The sequence below is a fragment of the Olea europaea genome, chromosome 23 (genome assembly GCF_002742605.1).
Source record: "Olea europaea var. sylvestris chromosome 23, O_europaea_v1, whole genome shotgun sequence".
NCBI classification, from domain to species: Eukaryota; Viridiplantae; Streptophyta; class Magnoliopsida; order Lamiales; family Oleaceae; genus Olea; species Olea europaea.
This window is the reverse complement of record NC_036259.1, coordinates 852765-862940: the sequence shown is the minus strand read 5'-3', so window position 1 is coordinate 862940 and position 10176 is coordinate 852765. Positions and strand designations below refer to the sequence as shown.

Sequence of the window (10176 nt, the reverse complement as noted above, 5' to 3'; positions counted from 1 at the left end):
TTTTAGTTACTATCTTTACCATATAATTTTTGTCATTTCTTATATAAGAATACAAAACTATTTCATAGAACCCAGTAATTAGAAATGGAACAATTCTTTTTTAATTAAGATATGCTTCAATATTATCCACTTGTGTGAAAAAACTTGGCCAAATTTTCAGTGCAATGTAACATTAATTTCTGGTTTTCACTTATTTTCACACGTTTCAATTATTTAATTTGGTAGTAAATCTTGAAGACATAATGTAGAATATGAAGTTTAACTTGTGATTTGTGACATGCATTATGCAAGGGCCGCGTCACAACATCCTTAGCAAGCCGTGTCTCTATGGGTTGTTCGTAGGGCCATGTTCGTTGGCACACCTTAAATCAATCGAAGGACTCATAATGATAGTATAATGGAAAAATCCAAACTTCTAAGGTGGGGGACAGGCTCAAAAACAGGACGCCCACGTGATAGCCCCCTATTGGAGGGTCGGCTGTTGAAAACAGGGCGCCCACGTGGCAGCCCCCTATTGGAGGGTCGACTGTCCCCAACAGCCGACCCTCCAATAAGGGGGCACCACGTGGACGCCCTATTTTTTGCCCTATCCCCCACCCTGGACAGGAAGCAAAATTGTAATATAATTCAATTCATGCCACTCAACCTAAGCAAATTGAAGTTGGGCGAAATTCAACAAATTCATAACTTTACAAATCAATGTAGTCCTCTAAAGCTCAATACGATTGAATTCAAGTTGTACACTTGTACTTAAAAATAAAAGGTTTCATTAGCTGAACTTAAAAACACATGATTTTATTGAGACTACGATGCTAAAATGGTTTAATAAATGAATTCCGAAAACTTTCCCTTCTATCCATACCTATAAAGGACGTCGAGACATCCACCGTTGGAGCATCGCAAGACATTCCTTAGGCTTGTACTCTGCACACGTATGTCCAGCACCCTGAGGGAGAAAAAAAAAATCCATTTTTATTTCTGATTTTTCTTCAAATCACTGTGAGTTGTGAGAGAGTACAATCAAATTTGTCTTGCCTTGACTGTTGCAAATGTGAGATTGAAGTCATTCTTCTTGTACTTCTCTGTGTATCTGTAAGGGATAAAGTGTATTGGAATATTGAGAATTACACCATGCAATATATACACAAGATGATCAAGAACTCAAAACCAACCCCGCGACTTGGCCGTCGACATTCCAAGGTCTCCAATTCTCTTTGACGGTCAAATTGAGCATGCGAATCCATTTTAAAGTACCCACATATGGACAAGCCATGTCATGATCACCGCTGGAAAGAAAAGAAGTCTGATTAGACAATATATATATCAAATTTACATATTTCATACATATGTTATATTTTTTGCTTAATGGAAAATTTCTATTGGATAAGACTAAACATAGAACAAATTAAGTCACAATTTCTATATAATGAAGAAAATAATATGACTTACCTAAATATTAGAACTTCATATCCTCTCTTGCTGAAAAATTCATGATATGGAAGAACATTTTCAACATCCTGTACATATGATATGTTGAGATTGCATCTTTTCCAGCCTGTTACCGTTCCCTGGATACCAAGTCACAATATTTTCCTAAATATTTTGATCTACTACACTATTTTTTTTTGATCGATAACAAATGGTAACTCGTAATAAATCTTTAATTTTTTTCTACTTAATGTACCGTTCTAATATGAAGAGCTTCTTGGACGGATGGATCATTTGCCCAAACACCACACGGAATATAATTATGTTCCTGCATAGAAGAAACTCGCGTAGTTGGCTAAGATACAAAAAAGTAAAAGTTGCTTTAAGCTTCCTTTTTTTACCAATCATAGTTATAAAAAGTAATGTGTTTCTATAAACACAACTTACTTTCATTTTCAAGGAAAATAACGTATAAACGAAATGTACCAATATATAGATAAATAAAGGATTAAATAAGTTACGCGACACCACGGTTGATCTTGTCTAGATGATGGGAGTAGGATGTGGTCAATTGAATCGTCTTCTGAAAATGATCGATCCCATCCAAGTTTATCTGGCTTTCTTGCTTTAAATTTTTCACAATTTGGTTCCAAGATATGAACTAGGTTTAGATTCTCTATACACTGCATTATTTGATCATAAAGGGAAACTTGTTTAGTGTTTACACATAATAAAATGTTAAAAAGAAATGAAAATAAGATAAAATAATATAGGATGTAAAACCATACCTTATTGATCTGTTGAAGGGCATGAAGACATTGCAGATTATTTGGATCATGATCGTAATATTTCTCACCACAGCTAGTTTTTGCAGACTGAAATTGAGTCAAGTAATTACATGAGAACACGATGCAAAATAGTTCATTTCATCATATGAAAATAATTGAATAAAAAATGATACCTCAAAATATTCATCTGATATAAGTGCCATGCGATGAAGATATGGAATTCGCGAATTATAATCATCGATTATAACCGTTTCTCCATTGCCAAAAATGTATCCCTGTTTTAATTTCCAAAGTACACAATCATTAACATGAAGTGTGTTATAGTATTGACAAACAACTATGAGAAATTTTTATATTTGTGTGAGAAAATAATACCTGGAGGGACATTGGTGGCTGCAATCCTGCTTCATTTCCTACATTACAAGCAAGACTAACAACTTAATCAAGCTTGATTGGTGAATAAGAAAACTTCAAATAAAGTCGTGTAAGTTTCATTGTTCTTCTTCTTATATACTACCTCGTAATACTTCCATGGCAACCATGGGAATAAGTTTGCCTCCATAGGATTCGCCCGCAATATATAAAGGATTTTTGATAAACATGGGGTGACGCAATAACCACTGCATTATTCTCATTATTGTTAGTTTACTAACCAAAAAATGGTGGGAAAGAGTATATGTGTGAATGTGTAATGACTGCTTCTAAATCCCACACAAAACTTCATTTCTATAGCTTTCAATTTCTACTTAGGAATACAACATCTATGATTAATAATGTCGGCCTACCTTCCTAAGAAACGTGTAACTATCTTTTGCTGATTTGGTGTCCGAGGAAGAGTAACCTCGTGAAGTTGTTGCATACGAAAATCCGGTACCAACAGGCAAATCTAGAAAGATAATACTGGCAACCTGAAAATCATTTAAATATATTATAAAAGTAGAGAGTTATTTAAGACATACATATCTGACTTGAAACATGCATTGAATGAGAAATGACATTTACTTTGGTCCAAGAATATGGATTTAGGAGTATAGATGGGAAGCTTCCATTAAAATTTGCAACATCAAAAGTGAATGGACCTGCACATAAGCACATCAGTGGGTATAAGAAAAATAACAGTTACCTCTATAGATTATATTAAGGAATAAGGACTATCAAAATAATAATATTATTTCTACCTCTATATATCTTGTTGATTATATATATCAATTTCTGACAGAGAAAGTGTTTGTTTTGAGAATAATGTGGTAAAATTGGATGACTTAATTGATACAAAGAATAATTTCAGTCTTCAGGGAATATAGAAGCCCAAGAATAGAAAGTCAAATATATGTTTCTTACAAAAACTAGTAACTTGAGGACACGATTAGATAAGGGGTAAAAGTGAATGATTGGAATATTTATTTTTATTTTTATTTTATATCTACTTCATATTTCTCGATTAGTTGTTTTGGTGGTGTGAAGTTCATTGTGTATGTAGAACATGAAGCAGTTCATCCACCTATGTCCCTTTAGATATGTCGATTTTACTTTTAGCCTATACTTGATTGTTTTGTTTGCTATTTTTCTTGATCATTCGCCTACGGTGGAATTGAGGGGTTCATGGAGATACCCAATTCTTTGCCCTTACTTCTACTTCATGCTTAAATTATTTGGTATTATTTGAGATTATAGAGTGTGGTACGCCGAATTTACAAATAATGCAAAGGATTGAACCATATCACCTAATGTTATGAAGCATGCTAAACAAATCTAGCCCATGGAGGGAGCATCCCCACTTAGTGATCGATCCGCTAGTTCATGCAAATCCAACCAATATTAAATTAGATAGATAATTGACTTTTATAGAAATAGAGGCAAAACAAAATTCTTTGTTTTCGGCAATCCACGTTTAGTTTAGATTTTAATCTAAATCAAAATCAATCAATCAATTAACCAAATTTTTCATGGGTCTCGCAACTTTTCAACCACACATTTCAAAGATTTCTGTCACAATCTACTAAATTTTTTTATTTTAATCTCAACCAAACATTAATGATACAGTGCTTCTATTATTGAGTGGCCTCTACACGTGGCAAAGGCATAACTGATGGTATTCTAATAGAATGCTACTTACCAATCAAAAACGTAAATGACACAAAGTCGTTGAATCTAAAAAAATGAATGATTTTAGAATGGACTTCAGTTATTATTTTAAGAGATTTTCTAAGTGTAATAATTCCATTGTTTTGCCCACCGATTACAATTGAAATTGATTTCTACTGCTATGGATTTTAGTGTTATCTTCAATTATGTATCAAAATTTATATCGTTTTGTACCAAATCTTGCACCAAACTAAAAATCATTGTCAACCTATTACACCAAAAGTTGCACCAAATAAATAGTGCTTAATCATGTTCTTCATTTATTTTTTTTTTACTGGTAACAATTTATAGAGCTGAAAAATTAATTATTTATTTAATTTACTACTACGTAAATTACTACATACATAATTAAGTTTCCGTTACAAAAATATTAAATTATTTAATAAATTTTAAAAATATAGTACAATTATTAAAAATACGACAACTAAGAAAATATTAAATCATATTATTAAAAATAACTTAGTATATTTCGAATCCCGAAATTATAATACGACGAAGTCGACTTAGTGTCGTAATTTAATTATCAGAATTCATATATTCATCCCACAAATGTTTAATTAATGCATGTCAAGTTCTTTTAGTTTAATTCATTTCTTGATTATTATTATTGATGATTAAAGTGTCTTACAAATAATAATAATAATAATAATAATAATAATAATAATAATAATAATAATAATAATAATAAAGAATCAAAATTTATGTATAATGTAAAATGACACAAATGCCCTTGATATCATTTGGTGATAGATGAGAAAGGGCAAAAAAGGATTCTTCTTTTCTTTTTTTTTTTTAAATCAAATTTGTTGCAAAATTTGATATTGTCATTTGGTGATAGATGAAAAAGTATTGGTTTGGTGCAAAATGGTGAAAAATGATGATTTGATATTGTGGTTGAAATTGCTCCAAAAACATTAATGAGTTTCAAACTACCCATGGAAAAGAAATTGAATATATTCTGACATTTGGATAACGTGAAGACAGAAATGTGCAATATGCAACGATTAGGAGCCTTTTCCTCCTTCGAATTCTCAATATGCGTCTCTTGTATGTCACATGTACGCTAGAAAACTAATTTTCCTACCATTTGTCAAGTCGTAATTTGTTTAGTCAATTCTCAATAATGGTGTGCTTGTGGTGGCCCTTTAATTTTGAAAAATATACTATGAAATAGTAGATTGATGAATAATGTGTGGTTAAAAAAGAAGGAAAAATTGTTTATTTACGTATAATACTATTTTAATAAAGAATGTGTACTGTAAAAAATATATATATATATATATATAAAAGAATGCGTGACAAAGAGGGACTAAGTACTTAACTTTGTCAATCGTGACCATACATCCATTAATCCTATAAAATAAAATGATGACTAGCATGTGAAGCTCATAACAAACATCAAGATCACAATGTTTGATGGGTAACAATTCCGTCTTTATATGCCCTTCTCGATTTGTTACTCAATTCGATGTTACGATTTAATCTTAAAGGAAGTTGGCTCCTAGCTAACATTTAGCTATCTTCAATTTTAAAGAGAGGATGCCACAAATGATTGTCTCATTAACGTTTAACAAAAAAAAAAAAAAAAAAAAAAAATCGGAAATTGAATTGACCAAGTCAAATCGAGGGCCAATAATTAAAACAAAAATATCAGTAGTGCTAATAGTATATAGCGGTATACCTAAACGTGTACATCTCTCTCACATGGGGTGTGGGATCCACCCGAATAAACACCTTGGGGTATACACTTTTAGGTACACCACATTAAGTACCACTAAAATAATTCCAAAAATATACCATCTAAGAATGCCTCTTATAAAACGCATCTAATTATTTTAACTTTTGACCCAAATCATACAAACAAAATTACCCAAAGGGTACTCAGTGGGATTTCACACCTTTCCCTTTCACTATGTTACCTAACCACACAATTTTCGTATGACAAAGTTTCACCTAAAATCTGATCAAAGGATCTTAATTTAACACCAAGAAGCTTCCCCTTTCAATTACGTCAACTACTCTCGACCTTTTATTTATTTATTTATTTTATTTTTTTGTGAATTTCACCCTTCCCAAACAATACTCGAATTCTGATAATTGACTTTATAATGCTTACCATTTGAGCCAGACATTCTCATGTGGCATCTTTTGGACCACATTACCATCGTCTTCAATATAAGATAAGGAGAAAAAAATAATAATAATAAAATAAAAATAAAAATTCTTGATGACTCTCAAAGCCCATATTTCGCCTCCATTATCCCAAAAATTTAATTTTCTCTCTCCTCTCTTTAATCACACAATCTTTCACAAAATAATATTACACGTCGATCGAAAATTTTTATCTTTTTCAACTACACATTTTTCAAAAAATACTATTTCAAAAATTAAAATGGTCACGTAATGAAGGCCAAATGGGAGCTAAAATTACTCATAAACACCTTTTAAGCTTAACCAAATATTATGTTTACCTAACCTTTAACTCAAGTAAAAGTAACTTTTTACTTTGAAATATATTTTCATAAATTAATTTTTTTTCTTGCTTCTATTAAACTTTACTCACTTTGGTTGAGTTCATCTTAAAGATTTCAAGTAAATTCATTTACTCGAGGGAGAGAAGGAGATATTACCGATTTCGTAAATGAGGCTGGATAATCCGGTGCAACCAGGTCCACCGGTGTACCAAATAAAAAGAGGATCTGTACTGGGATCGTTTTGAGACTCGGCGAAATAGTAGAATAGCTGCACTTCATCATTTTCTCCCACGCCGATGTATCTAATCACTCATTCAAACAAATATTTACAAAGAAATCAGTTTCTTGAATTTACATTATTCTTGATAATCGAAGAGGAAAAATGGAGTACAAAAGCTGACCCAGTTTCGAGCTTGAACGGCAGATTGCCTGAATAACCCGGAAGAGACTTGACAATGGACTGTGATGCTCCGTTATTGAGGAGTAGCAGAAGAAGAAGAAGAAGAAGAAGAAGGGCATGAAACCCTATCTTATTAATCATTATCACCTCCATAAATAAAACTGAGGATAAATGTTTTTACTCTCTGTTTACACTAACTATGATTGAGGACTGTGGATTATATAACTTTCAGGGACACGAACTTAAGAAATTATTGGCGTAGTTGATGAAAAACGTGGAGAGATTGTCTGGCTGCCTACCAGTAATATGGTGCATAGATCGACCAATCACGTGATTATCAGATCTCACAAGATTCGTATTTAAAATATAAAGATAAAGATAAAGAAAGACGTATCACCAAGTATATTATTTTTTCAGTATATTTATTTTTTGGCAGACATGCACAAGATGTGACGAAATATGATTAGGTCAAAATTTTTTTAACAAAAAAAGGAAAAAAATTCTCATCTCTTTTTGACACGTCACCTGTATGTAATTCATTATGTAACTATTTGACACCTCATCTTATAAATTCTCATCTCTTTTTGACACCTCATTTTATAAATCATCATGTCACTTATGATCGACCTATCACGTGATTATCAGATCTTACGAGATTCGAATTTAAAAATGTATCACTACGTATATTTATTTTTTGGTTGACATGTACAGATGTGATGAAATATGATTGGGTCAAATTTTTTCAATTAAAAAGGAGAAAAAATTCTCATCTCTTTTTTTGCACTTCATCTGTATGTAAATCATTATGTAACTATTTGTGTACAAGTAACATTATTTTTTATTTTTTACGGACTTTTGTTGTTATTTTCTATTTATTCATTTATTTGATATTTCATTTTGAAACGTCAATCTTTTCAACCATCTGACAAGCCTTTACGTGTTCGTTGATATTTTCATATTCAACTTCTTTTTGAAAATCTATACTTCACATATAAATCATGTTACTATGAATTCATAAGTACTACACATTTATCCATTACTCATTATATTGATTTATAAATTAAACCGTTTCTAAATTATTTCCATTGGATAGTGGCTCGTTGGATAACAACAATCTTTGATTACAATAGCTTTATTGAACTATAAATTGAATAAATTGCTTGTTTGAGTTTTGTAAAATCTAGCCCCTATAATGCATGTTTGGGAAAATATATTTTGGAATTTTTTTTTAAAGAATGTGTAGTTAAAAAATAATAATTTAGTTTACGTGTAATATTATTTTATTATAGTATGTACGGTAAAAAATAAGAGAGAAAATATATATTTTGAATAAAATGAAATTTTCAAATTTTGTACTTCAGACGAAGATGGTAAATGAAATAATAAAACACTTTTTCTCGAATGTTTTGTCAATCATAGAAAACACACAAGCAAGTCAACAATTCGGAATAGTAAACCTAACTACTATTGTATACTGAAAATAAGTATTAAAATACTTAGCACCCGTCTGATGCATTGCTTTCTCCCAAAAAAATGAACTATTTTGGCAACAATTTGTCGAAGTGAACTTGGAAAAATAAAAAATGTATAGAAAAAATGCCCCCAGGCATATCTCCCAGTGGTAAAAGGGAGGGCGGATAGGGCTCAGCGCGGCAGTGTGCAGAGTTCGATTCCTCGCAAGGTGGAATTGATTTTGTTGCAAACGGGAGTTACCATATGGGTTAACAGCCTTGGCCTATCCATGTGCTCTCTACCCTGGCTCCTGAAAGACACATCCTGCGATTTACCTCCTCCACGATGGCCCAAGACAAGGTCGGTGAGGGCCCTTAAAGTTGAAGTTCAACCTTTTTTTTTTAACTTGGAAAAATAAAAAATGTATAGCTTTCGTTTGGAACAATACCTGATCACATTTCAATATAGGAGTAAAAACGTGGTGGGCCATTTGATGTGATAGTAGAATACATTTTCTCGGCAATAATGTAATGTATGCTATCCAATTCAAGTTGTGAACTGTGCAAGAGAAAATTCAATAAATAATATAGGAGTAAAAACGTGGTGAGCCCTGTTTGGTATTCATTTTTTTTCAAAATGTATTTTTCTCTCTCTTTCTTTCAATCATACATTCTCTATTAAAATAATATTATACGTCAATCAAAAACTTTTTCTTATTTTTCAACCATACATTTTTCATCAATTTACTATTTTAAAATACATTTTTACATGAAAATGGGTATCAGTTTGATGAGTTCACTCACGTTACCCAGCATGAAGTATATCATTAATATTTTATTATTATTATTATTATTATTATTATTATTATTATTTATGACCGTGAGTGTTCGGATCACTAATCTCACGAGATCCTAAATTTTACAGTGAAATACTTATCTTTGTGGTTTTGAGGGGACTGGACCTGATGACCATTGAGGAGTAAGTTCAATATCTGATAGCTGAACCACCCTTTAATGTTTCATTTATAAAATTAATTGACAAATATTAAATTAAAGATCCTGCTACTGTAATATTAAAAGAGTATTTAAAAAAAAAAAAAAAAAACATTATTCATGGTTGCAACTTGCAATTGGCAGAGCCTTAAAATGTAACGCCGTCCACTGGGTCCGTCTGATCCTCAATTTTTGTCCCGTTCCCATAATGCATTTTCACATCAAATCAACGTGGGACCGCCTAAACGTGACTCATTTCACTTCCCTAATACAATTTATAACAATTTACATTTTTGTCCTTTTATCCTCATTTTTTTTTGGAATAATGCCCCTTATATATCGAATCTTACAGTTCAGTGTACACTCTCCTCACATGAGAGGAGGGGCCCACGTCAATTTAATGCGCAGGCCCTGCTCCCATGTGAGGGGGCTGTACACCGAGCTGTAAGCAGGGCCGTTTGTTTTTTGTCCATTTATGGTTCCATGCATTTGTTTGG

General features: G+C 31.9%; 1 protein-coding gene across 1 annotated transcript; it reads right to left on the bottom strand.

Annotated features, from left to right (window-relative positions):
- Positions 1–621: 621 nt before the first annotated feature.
- On the bottom strand, positions 622–7527 carry LOC111372067 (serine carboxypeptidase-like 18). Its single transcript, XM_022994224.1, has 14 exons — positions 7237–7527; positions 6992–7137; positions 3219–3295; positions 3002–3124; positions 2734–2836; positions 2592–2629; positions 2390–2491; positions 2217–2303; positions 1950–2111; positions 1685–1756; positions 1450–1568; positions 1173–1286; positions 1036–1090; positions 622–946 (listed from the first exon to the last, which is right to left on the bottom strand). Exons 1-14 carry the CDS (start codon positions 7386–7388, stop codon positions 863–865), a joined length of 1434 nt encoding a protein of 477 aa, XP_022849992.1. The 5' UTR covers positions 7389–7527; the 3' UTR covers positions 622–862.
- Between the last annotated feature and the right edge of the window lie 2649 nt (positions 7528–10176).